General features: G+C 37.1%; 1 protein-coding gene across 5 annotated transcripts in view; it reads left to right on the forward strand.

The window, feature by feature from the left end:
• The window catches only part of carmil3 (capping protein regulator and myosin 1 linker 3), a 130,329-nt gene that overhangs the window by 54,726 nt on the left and 53,501 nt on the right, over positions 1-22,102 (forward strand). For all 5 annotated transcript variants that reach the window (XM_041992025.1, XM_041992021.1, XM_041992023.1 and 2 more), the window contains exons 4-12: positions 940-999; positions 1,084-1,205; positions 3,144-3,238; positions 3,680-3,750; positions 3,906-3,979; positions 10,381-10,456; positions 11,586-11,674; positions 15,393-15,487; positions 16,698-16,784. In XM_041992025.1, coding sequence (XP_041847959.1) covers positions 976-999; positions 1,084-1,205; positions 3,144-3,238; positions 3,680-3,750; positions 3,906-3,979; positions 10,381-10,456; positions 11,586-11,674; positions 15,393-15,487; positions 16,698-16,784 — 733 coding nt within the window. In that variant the 5' untranslated portion in view covers positions 940-975. The remainder of the gene's footprint in view (positions 1-939; positions 1,000-1,083; positions 1,206-3,143; positions 3,239-3,679; positions 3,751-3,905; positions 3,980-10,380; positions 10,457-11,585; positions 11,675-15,392; positions 15,488-16,697; positions 16,785-22,102) is intronic.

Here is a 22,102-nt window from a genome sequence, read left to right on the forward strand (position 1 = left end):
AGTGTTATTAATCCATTATTCATTCACTCCCCATTCAAACCTTAAGGAAAACATTGTTTAAAAAGTGAAAACAAAGGCCGTTTCACATGCTTTTTCACTTTAAAATTTAATACACAGCTATAACTGGAAGGTTAAATTAATGGCTGCTTTTTGGTAATAAAAAACAAGATAGTGTTAAAAACATTAGAAGGCTTTAGAGGTGTGGATAACTTAACTGTTCCATGTTAGCTGAGCTATTTTAGCAATTTCTCATCATTTGTATATTGCTTAAGATAGCATAAATTGTAGAAATACTGTTATATTGGTATAAATATGTCAACAGACATTTGTAGTGTTTGCAGCTAACTATCTGTTTAGCTAACAGTTGGCTAACGGTTAGCTAACTGTTAACATGGTTGCTGTTTCTTGGAAATTCAAATCTGTCTGAATTTGGGAAAAGTTTAAATACTGGGTTCGAGTTAACAAATAATCTGGTCTGTAAGGATTTCAGACATTAAGCTGAGCAGATGGACCAGACAGTTAGAAGTAGTGTTCTTTGAGATCCATAAGTTGTGGGGAAAACCAGTGAACTGGTGGTCATGGGCGACCAAGGTGAAGGTTAGCCAATGTTGTCTAATCCAGTAGAGGAGCTATTGTATGTCAATATACTATATGCTGGTTCTGATAGAATGATATTGGTGCCTACAATGGGCACATGAACATCAGAACTGGACCATGGGGCAAAGAGAGATGGGTCAATGTGCATGGACATCTGTGTGCACCATGGGAGGAAAGAGCCTGTGAGAAAGACTAATGCTTTCAATATCAAACTAACAATCCCACATTACTTGCTGTAGTTGATTTATTATAAGTGTTCAAAAAACATGAGCTAAGTGGATTATGTTGAATAGGAATACGCCTTTGTGTCTGTATGAACGACAGTAATGTTTTTACTGTTAGGTGGAGGTCACTTTCAACTTTCTGGAAATCAGAGCAATGAACACCTACCCAGAACACCAGGTGAGAGACACACTTCCTGTATTCATGGACCAAAATATAACTATAAATTAAAAGCTGAAATAAACAGTCATGTTCATATTACAGGTTATCATTGATACTGACAAGACTACCTACACACTGAGACTACAGACTCAGGACCAGCTGGATCACATGGTCAGCCACATCAACTATGCCCTCTCCAGAGTCTTCAACAACTCGATTTATGCGTAAGCCCTCCAGACATTAAACTTTGTGCTTTTGTGCTGACATGCAAAGACAAGTTAGCCAACATCAACAAGAACACTGTCCCGTGTGCTGGCAGGCTGGCAGCAACAGTTTTCATCCCCAACAAACACATTGATTCTTGTCTTGGTGAATTTTGCATCCAATCCATTTCTGTGTCACAGGACACATTAAAAACAGCACTGGTTGAATTAAATTGACCAGCTGACACAGAGTTGATTGTGTGCTTCTCTCTTTTTTTTTTTTTTTTATTATTATTATTCTAGCACAGTTTAGGCGGTAAAAGCATGAATATCAGAGGACAAGTTTGCTGTTGACTCAACCTCTCCAGCCATGAATCCTTTTTATGCATAATCCTAAAGTGGTTGCTGCATTCCTCTGCACTTTCAAAGCCAAGTGGACACACCAGAGAAAATCCTGGATAAAATTGTATTTGAGTCATTGAATATCTCCCCCCCCCCTAAGATCGTGTGGCTGTATAAGTAGGGAGCAAAATGGAGAGAACATGCCTTCTCCTGGGTCTCATCCACTATTTTAAAAGCAATGGGATTGACTTTACTCTTGATATTGATCTGCACAAGGCTAACTCAGCCCTGTACTCTCCTTTTGAATGACGGCAGATGATTGCTTCTAGTGAGAACATTGAAAGAGAATAAAGAGTGGAGAGAACGGAGGAGAGGGGATGTAGTTGTCGATTTGATCATGGAGCTGTGTAACTGATTGGAGCCGCTGAATTGAACTGCAGAATGCAAGTAGTATAAAAATAACATGAGGATGAGTGATACGGTAGGGATTAAGGTCATGGATGTGGTCAGGTGTGGCATGTGATTTGTTGATAAACGGGATTAAGGATGGTGTGTGTTAAATTCGGAAGTATGATATTGTAATCCTTTCAAAAATGGCAAAATAGATAAACTGCAGCATTATGTGTGCATGTGTAGATTTTCAGACATCCATCGTATGTCCTTCAACCCAGAACAGAAAAAACACTGACGCACTTAGAATCGGCACAGAATTACAGATGAGCGCAGTATTTACTAAAGTTTAGAATCCCAATCCTTCACTGTACTGCACACTGGATGCTTTTTTTAAATATATGTAAAAGGCAGTTTTCAGAGAGAACAGCACAAGTAAGCTGAGGTATATGCTCCTTTTCATTTGTTTGCAGGAGGGAGCTTCAAACAGCATCTCAGAGATCCAATTTTACACTTGACTTGTTATTTATTCATGACCAAAGCAATGTCATAAGTAGTTTAAATGCTAAGTTAAGTTTCATCCAACTCTACTTGACCAAAAACAAGTCTGCTACAAATTAGCATCCTTTCTAATTACTTTATTCTAATTAAAGTAAGTCTACAATCTTAGAGATAATTTTCATTTGTGTTTTTATTTTGTAGAAATAGATTAGCTGCTTCTCATGTCCTTATTTAACTCAACGATGTCTGTTAATGCATTTTTCTGATTATCATTATGATGGTGATGTCTTGCAGGAGAAGTGCTCACAGAGAAAGGGAGGGTTGCTTTTGGTAAATCATTCAAGCCTGGGAGCAGCTTTCTGTCATTCTAATTGGCATTTCAGGGCACTACTTAAGCAGGAAGTTTAAATGCCTTGCTTGAGGGTGCCTCAGTCACAGTTTAGGGAAGAAAAAGAATAACTACAGAATAATCTGCTTCTTTCACACAACTTGCAACAGAGGACTTCAAAGTGATCTAGGCCAGGGCTCCTGCAGAACTTATACCATGATGGAGAGCATAGGTGTTAAGGTGCTTGGAGGATTCTGGGTTTTTAGTAAATGTCTCAAATACTTGGATGCATGTCTTCAAGTCTTGCACACGTCAGCAGAATCCACTGGATGAACTACATTGATTTTAAAGTAATTTTGTGTATGGTTTGGTTAACTTCCCTCTCTTGTTGTTTTCAGTCCTCCTATTTGTCGAGCAGAGGGAGATATGCCCGATGAAAGTCACAAGTTTTCACCAAGTTCAGAATCGTCATTGGAGCCTCCGAAAACCTGCGGTTAGTCCCTAACTGTTGGGTCTGCATCACCACTGTGCATACATGCGTAGGGACATCCACACAGACATCATCTCAGTGACCACTGACACACACTGACTCACAACAAATCATTTTTGGTAATTGTCCTTAACTGGGTCAGAAGACTAAAGATGATTTCACTTTTTTCTGGTAATCCTTTTTATCTACAAGACGAACTCTTTGATGATATTGTTCTGTGCTTTCATCTCACTTCAGTGTTTACTGCTAATCTTTCTACAGACTATTTCAGTCTCTTTCATCTTTGGCCTGCACCCTCTTGCCTCTCTGTTTCTCTCTCTCTCTTTTTTTTTTTTTTTTTTTTTTTTTTTTTTTTTTTTTTTTTACACCTCTTTTTTTCCACCATTGCCATTTGTGATCTGTTATGATGTTTGGATTGATTTGTATATTTTCTTCACATTTTAGGTGGTTTTTCTGAGACATACGCTGCTCTTTGTGACTACAATGGAATTGGCTGCAAAGAAGAAGTTCAGTGGGTGAGAAGGCCAGACTGACTTTACAGCAGCACTAGCCAGTGTTTTTTGGCTTTAAAAGGATGTTGGCAATATTAGAAAAAAAATAGCCTTATATCTATCTTAACCTCCATTTATAGTTTTCTCTGTCTTGCTTTGTTTCTTTGTGTCTTTTCAAGGATGTAGACACAATCTACCACTCTCAGGACAACCGAGAGTTCAACTTGCTGGATTTCAGCCATCTTGACAGCAGGTGACACAGTTTACTGACATCTTAACACCCAGGCTCATTACTGGTTGCACGCTTAAACTGATTCAGAAGCCACAACTAATTTATGCCAAACTCAGACAGCAGCAGTAGAGAGTGCAGCCAATGTTAGTTCTGTAATTTAACACACTGAATGTGACATGAATGAGCTTATTTGTGATTGTTTATATCTACATCATTTAGGGAGACAAGAAATAACTGCACAAAATAATACAAGTCCTATTTAATGCTTGTCAGTTATGCTGAAGTTAATATCAGGCTGGTGTCTGTAGGCTACACACATCAGCCAGGCATAGTTCATCATCTTTTGTAATGGTCTGCCAAAACTGAGCTGCAGCCACCTTCAGTTTTTCATTTTCTTCTTCAGTCTCATAGTAGGAAACGCCTATTTGGCTGCATGACTCTGCCGGTCACGACCATTCAGCTGCATAGCTTAATGTAGAGGTGATTAACTATGAAGTTCATGATGATTGAGTATTTTCAAATATGCTTAATTAAGCTGTTCACTTACGATATCTCTTCTTAACTTAATAGTCCTTCTAAATCACCTTAGTGCTGCAGGTTTTATCATTGCAATATGTTTAAAAGCCAACTTGCAGGTTAACAACCCCAGCGACTTAATATGAACCAAAAACAAGATGAAAGAATATATCTATACAAGCCCTCCTATAACAACTTGAATGTTTGTCAGAATTCTGTCCACCTCAAAAAATAAAGCAATGCAGTGATGTATTATTAGAAAACAAGCTACAACAACTTTAACAATAAAAACATGGATCCACACACTGAGAAGATTACAAATGTACAAGCACAAGAAAGGTCAAGGATTAAGGGGAATATTGTCCATTAAATAGAAATTAATTTGTAGAATGAGAAAACTCAGAGTTCTGAAAGCATAGCACTGTTAGCCAACGTTTGCTTAATTGCTAACTCTATTTTACAGAATCAGAGTTGGTGGTTTACTCCTGTAGTATTAAACATGACAACATGACAAAAGATAAAGTCTAACCTGTCCAAAGATTAGCTGTGTGACATTTGCCTAACAAAACAAAGCTATGTTTTACAGATTCTGTCCCAGACATGAGTAGGCTACAGGAGAAGGAGGGTAAATCTAGAGAAATCTAAGGTGAAACTATTCAAAATGAAAAGAAGACAAAGTTATTTACAGCTTTGTCCAGATGTAATCTCAGCGCCCAGTCGCTATTTTTTTCCTTTTTGTTTACTTTTGTCTTAGCAGCCTGATGATCATTGGAACTTACAGTAGAAGCGGATGCTTAGAATAAACCGCCTTCACATTTCAACTGGTTTTCACATGACATTTGGTATTCCAGGTTCGTTATCCTCTGTTGAGTTGTGTTTGTTTTTAGTAAAACTCTGCATCCAGACAGGAAAGTTAACTCTTTTCAGCTGCTTTAGATCAGAAATATTATAACGTTTTGAAATGCTGGTGTTGTCATAAAGTCTACGATAACAAGATAATCCATTGTGATAGATATTGCAAAAACCAATCAAAAAGGTTTATTAGCACTTTGAATTTCCACAAAAATTGTGCATATTTTTTGTTAATAAGACAACTTGCAAACTGCACTTGATTGGACTTATAAGACTTCTCAGTTATTCTTAGTGTCACACAATTACACTGAGGTTCAATCTATGCTGATGCACCATCTTTAGCCTGCTGTTTTAAGCACTAGCCATTCAGTTTTGAAGTTCATTTGCAGTAACAGATTCTACTGTGCATGCATTGGAATAAAGGCTCTCCACTGCATTATTAATATATTGTTCAAAGCAGAGGCAAATCCCTCTTTGCTACAGCTCATACCAAGGAAACCCATCCTCATCCATATTGCAGTATCACAAGTCTAGTAAAACTGAATGAATCATCTGCTGCATCTGATCCAGTTTACAGCTTGTAAAGTTTTTACTACTGGAGTTCATTGCAGGAGTGCAGTTTTGTTTGGTCTCTGGACAATGGCAGGCAAAATAGCCCTTCATGTCTATAGAAATCACAAGATGCTGTCTTTTTTTCTCACATAGTTTGTAAAGAAATTGCAAATATTTCTCAGTGTCTGACTCTATGTGTAAAAAGTCATGACCTGCTCTTCTGGTATAGTTTCCAGCACAGAATGGAAAATTCACAACATTATAAAAAGGTTAGAGCTCTCTTTTGAAGTCTGTAAATTGATTGAGTAAAAGATAATAATCTGTTAAGAAAATGGATTTTCTTTCCAGACAGATTAAGAAACACACATTGCGAATAATGTAGGTGAGCCAGTCAGCACTAGTGTATATTGACCTTTAGCTTGTTTTAATCGATATTGTGTAATTAAATGTTCAGCACATGTCTAATTTGTCATGTGGCACCAAATAAACCAGGCTTGTAGTCCCAGGGAATGTAACTAAAGCTGAATTTCAACATTTAAACCTCAAAATTCATACAAAAACTATAACTATTACTCTGGAGCACAGACCCAAAATATAAACCACATTTGTCGAAATACTTTCTGACGGCACGGTAGTGTTAGAAGACTTTCGCTTTTCATTTTACACCATGATATTTTTCAAAATGGTTCCCAGACGATATGGTGCATCTTTAGCTGTCAGGCCTCATGACAGTGGAGGTTTTTTTTTTTTTTTTGTTTGTTTGTTTCAAAAGACCTCCCCTTAGAGTTTGTCAGTCTACTGTTCACTTTCTGTCAGTCTTTCTGTCTTGGGCTTTTGTTTTTGATAGATACTCGGTAATATTTTACAAAAGAGAATGGATATGCTTGTCAGCAGCAGAATCAAGGGCTCAAAAACAGCTTTAAAATGCCATATGGGTTTTTTTCTACATTTTTTTCCAAGGGGGTTGATGTTTTATCTTTAAAATTGCAGAGGGCAATTAAATTCTTTCTTTTTCCATGTGTTGCAACAACACTCCTTACAGAGGAGGATGGATTCACACTAAAAAATGCATATCTCATCATAGGAGTGAAACCTAGCTGTGCTGAGAAATGATGAAGCTCCTAGAAATATGATTCAGCAGTGAGTCATGAATATATTAATGTGTTTCATATTAAGAGCCATAAACCACTTCCTAGCCTTTGTTGTTGCTACAGTAAGCATTTTGTGTGATTATTTTAAGATCTTATTTTAACATATTATTGCCTTGAGGATGCAATTATCTTCCCAGTGATGCCTCTGCAAAGAACAACCAACCCACATGAAAAAAACAGTGAGGAAATAATAGAAAGTCTACAGAAAAGGTCTGTAAGGAAAAGTTTTTCTTTGATCACATGCTAGAGGTTGTTATTACTGTCCTCCCCCCTTTCCCTCTCTTCTTTCACTACCTCCATCTCTCCTGATCGAGCTCGTCTGCTGTTAGTGCAAGAGACAGGGTGATTCTTCTTCTGCCTACTGCTGTCCATCCAAACACCTTCTCTGCTTATACCTGTTGACTGAAAGCGGACACCTCTTTCTGCTCCCCTGTCTCATCTCATTCTCATTAATTTTCCTCAGCTGAGTCACTCAGACTGCCTGTTTCTGTCTGGCTGCTGCAGTTTGACATCACGTTGCAGAGAGAGAAAGTGTGTCAGTTTAAGTTGATTTTTTTGGCTTACGTACAATTGCTTGTGCTCCCTGTGTGTTTGTGAAAATGGTTATGCCTTTCTGCCTCAAGAACTTATTTTGGCACCTCCTGGCATGACAGTCAATCCTCTGTGTGCAAACACACATACTGATATGCAAGTCTCCATGCAGTGTCCAACTGTTTTTCAGTTTTGATGGTTTAATTTTTCTTGTTCACTAAACACACCCTCATCTGCACCAGTGTTGTCTTGTGCCTCATCTGTTACCATTGCTGCATCCGAGACATGTTTAGTGTGACACTGCACGGATTTATTGCAGTGTTAAAGTACATTTATGTTTCCAGTCGAGCCAGCTTACAGCTGGAGAGGGGATTGGTTTATTATTGATATGTAAAATGTTTTCAGTGACACCAGTTGACTTTTTGTCTATCCCTGGAAATACAGTGTAATAGACAGATTGCTATGACATTTACCAAGCTCGTTAATGCTCCACAGAGAATAAAACACATCTGCTGCATACACTTCGATAGTATCTACCCTGTAATTAATTATCTTGGCTTGTTGCCATGAAATGTTTCAGGGAGTCTTTGATTTGAACGACACTCAGGACCTTTCCTCCAGCACCTCCTCAGAACAGAACAAAATAAAGTTAGGTTTAACTGTGATGATTGTTAATTGCTCATCCAAGGCTACCGTTGATCACGTTGTGAGCAGCACATTCTCACCCAATTTAAAAAAAATTCTAATAGTTATGAATCAACATGCAGATTTGTGCACAGGTGTTTTAAAGTTTCATCAACCTGAACCTTCAATCCACATGAGTGCAAATGATTTTTTTTTAGCTTGATTGAATAATTCAGATCACTGCCAACACTCGTATAACCGTAAATATGAAGCTACAGCTTGCGTTCACTTAGTTTAGCATGCAGAGAAACGTACACATTTAGCTTGACTCTGTTTAAAAGCACTTTTTAAAAGTTGCCTCGTTTTAATAAACTTGTTACAAAAGAGATAAAAAGAGATATGATATACATTTGCAGCATAAACATTAGGCAGGATTTTTTACTTTTGGCAGAACCGTGCTAACATTTTCCTCTGTTTTAAGGCTTTAAGTAAGTTTAAACTAACAGGCTAGGTTAGGAGAACGCAACTTGAGCCTTTGCCTAAATTTTTGAGTTATATTCTTTAATTTGCACTATTTAGTCAATAATATAATTCATGTAGAGATAAGTGTAACTGTACCTTATAGTTTAGTACAGGGACATAAAATTTTTTACCAGTTGGTAATAACCTAGCTTGAATCTGTTTAAGGTGAATCGACATTTTTTGAAAGATAATTGTTGCAAATGTTTAAAGTGTGAATTTGTACTGGAAAAACAGTCTTCTTTTAGCACCTGCTAAAATTTTCTATTCACTGAAATATTAACAGAATAAAAAAAGGATCTTACGTAAGACCTAAAACATTTCTTTAAAATTTCATGATGGCATTTTTAGTGCAATAAATACAACAGCAGGAAGCAAAGGTTTTTACATCCAAATACAAGACACACGCATATTTACACCTTTTTATGAACATAAAGTGGGACGTCCATGTAAAATGTTCAAACATCACTGCCCACATACTGTACTTCCAGCTGTGCTTTATGTTGGCATGGTTGTTTGGCAATACATCCACTAGAGGGCAGTGTTCAGAGTTAATCTCTGAGTTTTCACGTCAGTTTTAAGTAATATACAATATTAAACATGGCAACAGTGGATATGATCTTAAAAAGAGACAGCACAGTAGACTGTTGTTTTCTGTATGACCATAAAATGCCTCGTAGCTTCTTCTTCTTTGGTCCTTTCACTGGTTGCCCATGAGCCATACTGTACAAAATCTGCCCTTACTGTATCTGCTGTTTTTAGAGGTATTGATCATATTTTTTTTTTTTTTTTTGGTTTTTCCGTCATTCTCTAACAGACTGTGGGATGTTTGTCAGCATGAACTGCACAAGTACAAATTGACAGAAACTTTGTATTACTCCATGACTGAGTGAGATAACACAAAGGTCAATTACATGTTCTGCTGTCAAAATATGAATCAGTGTTGGTGATGAATCCTGACATGTGCATCATCTGCTAACACATACAAGGACTCAGCTGTGTTAGTCACAGTAGACTGGTCTGCAGGCTGCAGTCAGTAATGGCAAAACTGGCACAAGGACCCTCCATGGCTAAATTAGCCTCTTTCTCTTGCTCTTTGTTATTCTGTCACTCACTCTTTCTGTTTCATCCTTTATTCTTTTCTCTATCTGGATTTCTTTCCCCCTGCCTCGCCTTACTCTTTTGCTTCTTGTTTGTCAGATGATGTATAGCAGGTGTAGCTGCAGTAAGGGTTTAGTTGGACCTTCAGGGATTCTGAAAATGTCTCCCTCCCAAGCACACAAATCTGTGGGCTCTGTCTGTGTCCACAATGCTGGATATGGCTGTGTTTGAGGTCTGCTGCTGGAATCAAAGTGTGGTTTTATTGAATAATCCACTGACCCAGCCATCGATTACCACATCTCTCTTTTTTTTTCTTTTTTTCATTCTCTGCTTTTCCACAGAGGAGCTTGAGCATCACTCATCTTTTGCAGAACAGCCTAGCTTGTAGAGTTTTCCCTGTCACAATGATAAACTGCTTTTAACCAAACAGGGAGCAAAGAAAAAGCTAGCCCAAGAGAATGTACATTTATAGATCAATGACAGCAAATATTTTTTCCAGCAGATGGAGTTTACTAATTGAAAGCTAATATATATCTAATATGTATGCATATATGTGTGTGTATTCCTTCATTCCAGGGACTTGGCAGTGATCGTGGCATCCATTGCTTACAACACCTGGTTCACCAAGCTGTACTGCAAAGACATGCGCATAGTAATATCTTTATTTTTTCCTTCTCATTTATAACTCTTGTTGCCAGATGTAGGCTACCAATCAGTTTATGTATTCATATGTTATTTTCTATTCTGCTAGTCAATGTATGATCCAAATGTTTACCCAAAAAAAAAATGTTCAGAAAATTCTGAATCTTGTTTTTATTCATTTATATACCTAATTTATGTTTGTGTTGTGATTTTGGACACAGATTCATAGCTTAGTGTAATTATTGAAGCAGTAATAGCTGTGTTATGTAACTGTAATTTGCACATCAAAGGTAAATCATTTCACACACTATTTACAGCAGGAAGCTTGAACTTTGTCGTATGGAGCTAAATCAGGGTCATAATGTTTGTTCATTTGAAAGAAATATTTGGAAAAAAAAAATCCAATTAAATTCAAATTGATATAAATATTTGATACATTTTATTTTAATTTCTTAATCCAGTTATTTGTTTTTTTAAAGTTCACAGTAAAAACATAACTTGCATTTTTCAACTTAGATTTTTATGACTTTGAAATATTTCTTTCAATGAACAAACATTATGGCCCTAAATTAGCTCCATACTGTTGTTCACTGAAATGTTCACTGTTACGAACATTTCTATGGTTGTTCGATAGTCCAAAACGTCAAAATGCATTGTAGTGTGTGTATATAATGCAAAAGGTATTAAAAACAGATTGATTTTGACCTAATTTCATACTTGTTCCCTTTTTCTGGGTCATCGTGGATCTACGTATCATGTACCCAAAACATGCAAACTAAAATGAGAGATTGTGCCCTCATTAGAGATCTAATTAGTAAGGCAAATCTTAAAGGATGGTGAGCCAAGGTCCATCCTTAATATAGTTTTATGCATCGGTTTAATATTACACTACATCTGTATTAAATATCTAAAATGCAAGTGGAATATCAGTGGGGAAAAAAACTTTAAAATGACTTTTTTACTGTAAAATCTTAACTAAACATATTTCTTACACATTTTTTTCCCCAGTGTTAAATAGGTCAACTGTTAAGTTTAAAAATATTATCTGGAGATTAATCACAACCCGACATGTCTGAAGGTCACTTTCTCTGCCCAGGAAATTTCAATCTGGAGTGTGTTTGTTGTGTGTTTTCCGTCAGGGGTCAGAGGTGATTGACCAGGTTCTGCACACAATCAGCAAGTCCAACAGTCTGGAGGAGCTCACGTTGGAGAACGCAGGACTCAAATCGTAGGTTTTCCTACTGATTCCCCCTCCTAGTTGAATCTAATTCCCTCACCTTTTTTTTTCTTTTTTTTTCTCCGCCTTTCACCTTCATCTCTGTATCAGTTCTCCATCACCTCAAGTCTTTATATCTTATCACTTCCACTCTTGTCTCACCTCTTCACCTCGCTGCTACACTTTTTTCCCACCTTCCAGATTTTCATCCATCCTCTCATGTCTTGCCCTTTCCAACCTGTCTCTTTTCTTTTTCTCCTTCTCCCACCTCTTATTCTCCACCTTCCCATCCCCAAAAAGCTCCAGCAACCTGAATGTTGACAGCAAGCGTGGTGTTAATCCACTGAAATCCATGTTAAATTGTGAGCTTGACACCTGACAAGACTTTTCATCTTCAATGCATGGCTAGTATCATTTAGCAAAACATTTTCCTTATTTAGCGTTATCTGAGGAGAATTTGCTGCCTCAGGGCAGGATGAGTTACTGCTGCATAATGGTGAAGTTCTTTCTACATGGAAGGCAATTTATACGACTTAAACGGATGCCTATTCAAATATACTTATTGAAATGGAATATTAGGTTTGTCATATCAAAGACTGAAAGAATCAGAAGTTACAAATGAGTTGATTTTATCATGCTCTTTAAAGAGCTAATAAGTCTAATAAGAGTTTATTTCCAAACATTCGTGTTTTACATGTATAGGAGAGCAGATATTGCCCAAAGCTTGACCTTAAATTATCATTCTTGGTAGTTCTTGTACTATACAGAGTAGGTAGAATGTTCCTTTAAAAGAAATATCCTACATTCTGTGTTGCTTCAATACGGACTCCCTGTTTGTTTCCTTTTATTTATATTTATTTTTAGCCACCCTTATGACTTTTGTGGGCTAAAATCTTTTTGTACAGTGAATGGATGAGTAGATTTCTGCTGCTCTTTCAGCTGGTGTAGACAAAAAGATAAACAAAACCTGTTATCACTTAAAATTTCCCTGCATGGATGCCCTGCACTCTACTCACAGATTCTGTGAGCAGAACTGAGGCATGCTATCCGATAATGTGGCACCCTTTTGCAGGGTATTACAGAGGTAAACATTTATTTATCTTTTTTTATTATTATTATTTGTTTTAGAACAGAACCATTGTCTTTCTACAACCAAACAGTCTTTTATTTTCTTCTTTTCTTTTCGTCTTTCAGAATTGGTGCAAACAAGGAAATGGAGTAATATAACTGTCAAATAACACATATACAATTAAACCTGTGATCATATTCATCTCTAAGTGAGCTTAAATTAAAAAAAAAAAAAAACTGAAGTAAATTATTTTATGAATAAAACCATATGCGCTCTAGAAAGAAATAAGAGACCACTGCTCAAACTGCTCAAATTTCTGTTGGGCAACTTTTTACCACTCTTTCTGCAAAAAAAATCACACTGCTCAGCTTTGCATGATGGTTTGTGAACATCCATCTTCCTTTTGATGTCATTCCAGAGTTTTTCAGCAGGGTTCAGATCTGGAGATTGAACTGGTCATGGCAGGCTCTTGATGTGTTGAGCCTCCATCCAGACCTTCATTCCCCTGGCAGTGTGGGATGGAGGATTGTACTGCTGTAATCCTCTGAGTTGGGGAACACAGTCTTGGCATAAGGAAGTAAATGCTTTTCTAGGATAGCCTTGTATGTGGCTTTATTAATTCCTTCACAAAGACACATCTGCCTGATTCCAGCCTTGCTGAGGCCCCTTGATCATCACTGATCCTCCTCTATAATTGAACTTTTGCGTAAAGTGAGGACTACTGTTGAAAAAAAGCAGCTTATTGAAAACTTAAAATTTTCTTCATAACAATGAAACTTTAATTGTTGTGTAATACTAACCTTTACTAAGGCTAATTGTGGATTTTATGATGTACAAATAGTGATCTGTTTTGGGAATGATGGTTATTATTCATTCATTTTTTGTGTTTCTAACAGTGGAGGGTGGTCCATTTTTTCCCAGAGCTTTTGAGTTAGTAATCACATTACTCATTCAGATTTCTTTCCTTTGTAGTATGTGTCTTTTTAAGTCTGTACTGCATTTAACATTTAGAATACATTTTTATTGAACTAGAACTCATGTTGTTCCCACTTGTTAAGCTTCTGAAATGAAGAAATATTAGCATATTCATGGACACCCTTTTGAATGAGAAAACCCTGCCGGACACAAAATATTGTTCAAAGAAGAATATATATCCCAACATGCCCGCTGGGGATCTTTAAAGCAGAGTTTATATTATTGATTTGTTCTACCACTTGTGGATGAGCAATCTGTATTAGTATTCACTCTGAGTCTTTTCTTTGGCCAGCAAACAATAACTGTAATATTCTGACTCCTTTTCGCTCTGTGAGGAATATTTGCCTCTTAAGCTGCTGTGCTCACTCTGTAGCTCTGACTGTTTGCAGATTGGAGTGAGTTCTTTTTTTTCCTTTTGCACCAGTTCTCACTTGGGCTGGAAATGGATTTATAAAAGCAGCAAGTGTGGACGAGCCCTTTAGCTACAGCAAATACACTGTGTGTGTGTGAGGGAAATTGCAAATAAGCTGGCTAATAATCCTCTGCAGGTATGTCGGGACAAACGGCAAAATACATGACGCGGTGCGCAAGAAATTTGTCGAGCAAAATTGTTATTTAAAGAAGCAAAAAAACAGAGAATCCAGTACCAGCAGCTTCGTTTGCTGCTGATTAAACATTGTTGAACAATACATTTTTATTGTTATAGGTAGTTTGTAAATGAATTCAGCTTAAATTTTACTATCTGCTGTTTAAAGGACATAAAGCACTGGCTTTCACAAAACATCCTCCACCTAAATAATGATAAAACAGAATGGGTTTGTTTGATGCCTCCAGTGAGCTAAATGATGTTGTACCCAGTCTAGGTCTTTCAGCCTTCCCACTTCAATCAGGTGGTAAAAAATCTTTTTTCGGCTTCGCTTGTTGTCCAAAGTCAAGTCATTTGTCAGCCGCAGTTTTCTGGAGAGACATTTCATGCCTTTGTTAGCTCCAGACTTGATTATTACAATGTTTTATATGTCTGTGTTAATGAAACTTGGATCTCCCGTCTACAGCCGCTCGCTTATCGGTCCTGTCCTGTTATCTTTGCTCCCGCTTCAGCCCAGGAACAGTTTAAACTGCTCCTGTTTGTTGTTAAAGCACTGAATCGCTTTGCACCACCTTATCTGTCTGAACCTTTGAAAACACACCAGCCCAGCAGAGCTTTACGTTCGGTTGGAGGTGCCCTGATGGGCGGTGGGGGGGGGGGTCTTGGTCCTTTTCAGTGGCAGTTCCCGAAGTTCTGGAATATCCTTCCTCAAGAGTTCCTGACCTCCTCTATTCAGAACCAAATTCAAGACCTATTTATGTAAAAGTGTTTTACTTGTAGTACTTTAATACTTAGTTTTAATGCACTTTGCTTCTTTAGTGCTTTCTTTGAATCTTTCTGTTTTAATGTGCTTTGTATTTATTTGTTTTTATGATGTAAAGCACTTTGGTCAACTTAGTGTTGGAAGGTGCTATAGAAATAAACTTTGAATGGTTAATTAAACATTTTATTAAGTGGATTTTAATACCAAATTGACATGTTTTGTAAGATTGTTCACACTTTTCGTGTCAAGAAACCACTTCTGACAGATTTCTTCTTCAGTTTTTTCTGCCAGTATAAAATTGACATTTTTTTTTCTTTTTTTTTCTTATTGCCTCCAGAGATTTTCCACAGAAGATGGCGTCGGCGCTGTCTGAGAACCCTTCCTCTGTAATTCACTCTCTCAACCTGGCTCATAACACACTTGACAACCAAGGTAGCTGCTTTGAACTCTTTCCTTCATCCAACCACTTTTCTGTCTTTCTCAGTCTCCGACTGTTCTATTTCTATTGCTTCACCGCAGCTTTGTTTATGTTCAAAGAATTTAAAATCAGTCTGTGTCCTTGATGCATCTCCATTCTCTGCTTTTCTTTACTTCCTTTTGTCTCTCATGTGTCTTTTAAGCTGTCCTTATCCTTATCCTAAGTGATCCTTAGGTGAAAGCTTTATTCTTATAGTTTACGCTTCTGTCTGCTCAAATCCACTTTTCAGTTGTGTTACAGTATGCATCAACTGTTTGTACTGTGTGTGTGCATGTGCACTATGTAAGCCACCGTCAAGCTTTGCAGGCACGCCGGCACTGATTGCTCATTAGCTAATGTGTGTCTCCCTGTCTGACACTTGTCACTTCTGCTTGACTCAAAGAATTCTTTGTGCTCACACTTTCTCCCCCTGGCTTGCTTGTATGTGTGTGTTGATCTGTATTGAAGGTTTGTGAACATTTGTATTATGATTACAGTATAATAAATAGCTGCATCCTTAACTTTTGCGGTGTTAGGTGAGCTGGTTTTGCACACATTATTAAAAAATGAGAAAACCAAGGCGGAGCAGGAAATGAGGGGTAGACATCACAGTGCAATGAGTCCCGTTTTTAATAAAGCCGAGCCTTTTGTTGCTGTTGTGGCTGCAGCGTTTCGAATAAAACTGCTGAACTGAAAACTTTGTGTTATGTAATCTAGCTTGACATAAGGTGCTCATATACACAGTGTGTGTGTGTGTGTGGGAGAGTGAGATTGTAAAGCATATTTTGTTATTTTAGCTGTAGTACACATATGAGTACAGTAATTTATGTTTTGTATTGAGAAAGATGAAAAAGTTTTCTTGGTATTTAAAAGGTGTGCATTGTTCGACACATCCTTTTTATAATTAGATTTTTTAAATGATTTGAGTTTTTGCTTCATGTAACTAGAAACACAATTATTTTCATCAGAATTTCAGGTGGTGGTTTTCTGGACTAGCCTTCAAAATGCTGATTGTTTATGATTCTGTATTTGAGATTATAAGTGTTAATGTGCACGTTTTAGTGGAATTTTCCTTTAAAAATCAATACACAACATTTGCTTGTTCAGTTTTTGGCCAACTTTATTTTTATTTTTTTTTTTTTCATTAAAATAAACTTTTATTTTCTCTTTTCCTTCCTTTTTCAGGAGTCTCCAACCTGATTCAACAGGTCTGCCGACTCAACAAGGGTCTGCGCCTCCTCAATCTCTCCAAGACCTCTCTCTCCTCCAAGGGTAAGCAAGCTCCTCTGAGGCACCCCAACCCCTTTTTTCATAAAGGCACAATTTTTTATTAATTAAATGGTAAAGACTGCTGCTCAGAATATTGCAAAACTGCATTTTGTCAAAAAACACTGACGGGAAACTCTAGTTTTGAAACATAATCTTGGTTTACGCCACTGTCTTAAACATTTTAGCTGCATTTGGTCGACCCAGTGAATGTTCTCTCTGATCCATCTACCAAAAGATAATCTGGTCCGAATCGTAAGTAGTTGATCTGTTTTTGTCTAAAATCCCATACATGCATTGGTTCAGTGTCCCAGTTATTTTGCTTTTTATCTCTGAAATTACAGCCATTTACTAATATTACAGTAGATTAAAAAGGATTAAACTGATACTGATGTGAATCCTCATATTTATAGCCTCTGATAGAAAAAAGCCAAAAGCATATTTTAGCTTTATTAGCGTGGTTGAAGTTAATCTGGAGTAAATTTTGGTTGCCAGGTTGCAGAAGACAAGCTCTTCTCCTGCTACAATAAAACATAGTAACAACATGTTTGTGAAAAGCAGCCTAAATTTTGGGTCTCATTTACGATATGAAAACTATTTTTCCACCCTAGAAGAAAGAATGTTTTGTGAAGGAGTGTGTAGGACTGGCTCCAACTAAATTAAGAACATCAGAAGCTGAAAATACTACTAATAAGCTACAGTTGGGAAATCAGACGTTTTTATGTCTGACTTTGGATAACTGAGAAGATGCAGAAATTCAGATCCCTGGCTGAGAACACGGTAGGGCTTTATGGATCTAATAAGAAATTAGACAAAGCACCTGTTGTGTCTTTTTCACTCACCTGCCTTTTGTTACAGCTGCAGTGTGTAAATTTAGGTTGATCTGTTACTGTACAGTAATTTTCAAATATGTGTGTAATCGCATTAAAATATATATTTGGTATGTTTTTGTTTTGGTTTTTTTTAACCTTTTTTAATGAGCTCTTTTTATAGCGACAGATTGTGCAGGATGTTTTCTTTGCTGTTTGTCATATTGCACATTGCATGTTTGTTGTGTAGTCCAGGGTGAACAAAACAACCTCTGGCTCTAGAGAAAGCCATTTACATTCATCACAGCCCCCAGTTTGTTATGTTTGGAAGAGGAGAATGAAAAAAAGGATGTTTAGCTTGTTGCAGTCATCTGCTTGCCTGCTAGAAGTTACTAAATTCTTCACATTACAGCTTTAAGAGAACATCATATCTTGAACTGTCCATCCAAATGAAACTTAACTTCACCGAACATGAAGTTGGTATCGACTCTTTAACAGGAGTTTTATTGTCTGAGTTTAAGTTGTTGAAAGTTGTTGTTAATTTTCTATCCGAGTTAATGAAAAACCTGATGGATCTGCATGTGGCATAACAGCAGTAACCCTATTAAATAACTAAAATTAAAAACTACTTCAACATGACTAGATCCAGGCTGGATATAATGGCCAATGACACTGTTGCTTTTCCTCTCCTCAGACAGGTGAGCTGTCACACTCACGCTTCATCGGTTACGTCTAAATCATTAGTTACACAGCAGCTGTCCTCCGCCTGAGTCCATCACAGCTGTTTAGATGTGTATTCTGCTGTTGATATAAGCTGGAAACTGTTTTTGCAAAGTGAAACATTTTTTAGTTTCACCACCTCCTGCAAGCTGTTTTCACTTTCTATCAAATTGCATTTAGGTGCATTCATGCAACTGGATTATAACCACTCTAATAATTAAGTAAAAACAAAATATGAACACAGGTTAAGTAGTGTAGGTAAAATGGTTTTGCATTTGATTGTTTAAAATCATATTCTAATAAGGCAGAATATTTCTTTATTTACTTATTTTATTTGGATAATTGTGGGACTTTATGAGCAGAGACTTCTCAAATACATCTCAGGAGCATTTATCCTGAGCTATTTAATGGATAAAAATCACTCAAATAACTATGAAAATGAATGAGTATGAATCTATGAGTTCATGAATATGTAATATATGCAGTATGTAAAGAATATGTCATTGGTCCATTAAGGTAATACAAACTGAGGGCTGAAGACCATGGGCATTTGATATAGACTTTTGCCCCTGTCCCTTCTGCTCCTACATAATATTTAGTGTAGATGGTAGAATATTAACTTTTTAGCATTTTGACTTTGAACATATTCTGAAATTGCTTGGCAATTTCTAGTTTTGTAGGTTGCTGAACCATAGCCACATCATTACTTCTAAAAGACTCTGCCTCTCTAAGGTGCTCTTTTTCTACCCAGTTATGTCACTGGCCTGTTGTCAATAAACCTGATATACACCATACATATTATTATGAGTAACCTGATCAGCTGCAGCAGGTTCTTCCAGCTGTTAAAGAAACACTTACTTTTCCAGCCTACAGTAAATATACAGTACCAAAAACACTGAAACACTAAAATCTCCATAATAAGAGTGGACGTAGTGTTAGGGCCACATAAAGAAAAAAGTTTTTTCTCAGGCTTCAAGAATAAAGTTGTAATTTTGTGAGAATAAACTCATATTTTAACCAGTTCTTTTAGAAGAGGGATATTGTTAAAATGAAGGTGGTGGAGCAATTCGTGAAGTTGTACTTCAGCACAGGTTTCACAAGCCAGGAGATACTTAATTTTTTTGGTATATCAGCACCACATTATCACAACTATCAGAAATAAGCAGGCGGACTTGGAGGAAATTGCTGCTGTTGTGGAGGGGGAAATGGCTGGAACTAGTAAAATAACTTTATTCTTGTAAAATTAAAAAGCTTGTGAAAAAATATTTTTCTTGATGTGGCCTTAATACTCCGTTGTAGAAATCTCAAAGCTTTATTTTTACTTTTTTTTATTTTGCAGAGGGGCATAGAAAACATTTAGTGTTCCAGTGCTTTTGGAATTGGGGTTGTAGATAACTTGATAGTATTACTACCACTACAGTGTAGATCAGTCTTGTATTCAAATACTGTACAAACATCAGTTATGAAATTTTTTTAGACTTCACAAAAACAACAACTTTTCACACAAGGCAAGATAAATGTATTATTCAACGCAGATTTCATGTTTAGAGCAACCTAATGTGCTGTACATAAATAAAAATAAACATTAGAACAGTTTTTGCAACGTATACAGTATACTTTTTTTAAGAAAATAAATTTAAGAGAAATTCCGTAGCTTGATTAAAGGTAATGGCGAATAAAGTGTAAAGGCCTGATTTTAAAGAATTAAGATTTGGAGATTTAGTGATTTAATTTTCTGTGGAGCTGCACAGTAGCGTGGGGGTTAACACTGTTGCCTCACAGCAAGAAAGTTCCTGTTTCAAGGTTGCCTTTCTGTGTGGAGTTTGCATGTTCTTGCAATGTATGTGTGGATTCTCTCAGGGTACTCTGGCTTTCCTCCTACGGTCCAAAAACATGCATGTTAGGTTGAACTGGTTACTCTAAATTAGGGGTGCCCAAGTCCGGTCCTCAAGAGCAACTATCCTGCAACTTTTAGATGCATCTCTTCCCCAACACACCCTTAGTTATAGTTCTGTTATAGTTCTTTCCTGAGAGGCTCAGTTTTAACTCCCAGGATTGAAGGAAACTAGACCCGGATGATCTTTGATGTCTCTGAGATTCAGATCAGATATATACCATTCACATACATTCAAGGACATTTCAACTTTTGGGTGAAATTTACAGAAAGTTTTAAAAAGTTCATGCTACACACTGATAATATATTATTAACCTAGAACACTTAAAATCATGCAGTGGTAATGACTAATCTCAAACAATTCATTGAAAAAAAGCTACCAATAGTGGTTACCACAGCTTAAAATGTCTCAATAACTTGTCATGGGTTAAGTAACATTTAGTGATCAATTTATGGTTTAGACACTTGATTTTTTTTATTTATTTTTACTTTTTATTTTTAAACTTTTTGCAGTTAATAACCTTGTTGGAGAACAGCATGTTATGGAATAAGTACTGAATCATTAAACAGTTGGATTTGTCCATTCAAATGTTTAGGGAGAGTCAGATAAGTTAACCTGTAAAGCTTATATTTCTTTTTAGGTTAATTCCGACATCGTGCAAATATCCCAAACTTTTGGGGGCGGAGTAATTTGGCTCAGAAGCGTTCAGATCCTTGTACACCAGCAGCGCCATTTTAAAATCAATCCTTTGGCACACAGGAAGCCAGTGTAAAGATCTGTTTAGTTCAGTCAAGCCTACTTAAAGCAAACTAGATTAGATTATCCTTCAAGTACTAAAAGATTCATTTAAAGATTTAATCTGGTGCAGCATTTTTAGTTGACAGATGTAAAAAAATGAAGAAAGTACACTTAAATATGCTTAGCTTTTTAACTTCTTTCTTCTTTGCTCCTCTGTGTGGCAGTCTGGATGAGGACATGTTAACTAACCATACTGCTAAAAGTGTACTGTAGCACAGACAATGACCTTCATACCCTGTTAGTGTATCTTTTGAATGGGAATAGGTGCAATTTTAAAAACCAGTGGGTTGACGCAATGATTCAGCAGGAACGCCACGATGGTGCCGACCTTGAGTGGTGGGTGTTGGTGCGACTTTGCAGGGGCTGGACACTTGTTGTTGAATATTTATAGGTTTCTCCTCTTCTCCTGCTCCCTTCTTTCTGTCTCTAAAACACTTCCACATTTGCCCACACAGGCACAGATTTGCTATAAACATAATCAAAGGTCATCCTTTACTGTCCCACACACACATTTCACAATGTCACACTGACTGGATGGTTTCCAAAAGTCTCTGTTTGCAACAGAATGGAGCAGTTGATGAAAAGATGGAGAGAGGGGGGATTAGACACTCTGTCCCCTCTTCCCCTCATTTCCTTCTTAATCGCTACAAATTAGGGATGAAGAGCTTAGCGCTTTGCCAGCTTCTTCCACAAATGCTCTCCAAAGCAACAGAACAGGACATATGCACTTCCTGCATCCGCTGATACCTTGAACTGGACACAAACTAATGATGGTTGCACACTGTTTTATTATCTTCCACTATTAGAAATCTCTCCTGTTTTGCTCCTGTATTTAAATTCAGTCCTCCGCCTGCTATGATGTGCTATGTTTTGCATCAGTGTTGCAGAGTGGAGGATTTTAATGAGGGGTTCCATCAGGCCTGTGGGTGTAATTGTGCTGTGATCTGATTTGAGAAAAGTGTTTTTTGTTTGGGTTTCAGGGTTCACTTGGAAACTGAGATTGCTGGCTTCTTCGGAGAGCTCTTTCTTTTTTTTATGTGAGCCTGCCACCTGAGCTCACAAGGTTCAGCTCAATTATCTTATTTTGTTCCAAAGTTTGCTC

This window comes from Melanotaenia boesemani, chromosome 8 (assembly GCF_017639745.1).
Source record: "Melanotaenia boesemani isolate fMelBoe1 chromosome 8, fMelBoe1.pri, whole genome shotgun sequence".
Lineage (NCBI taxonomy): Eukaryota > Metazoa > Chordata > Actinopteri > Atheriniformes > Melanotaeniidae > Melanotaenia > Melanotaenia boesemani.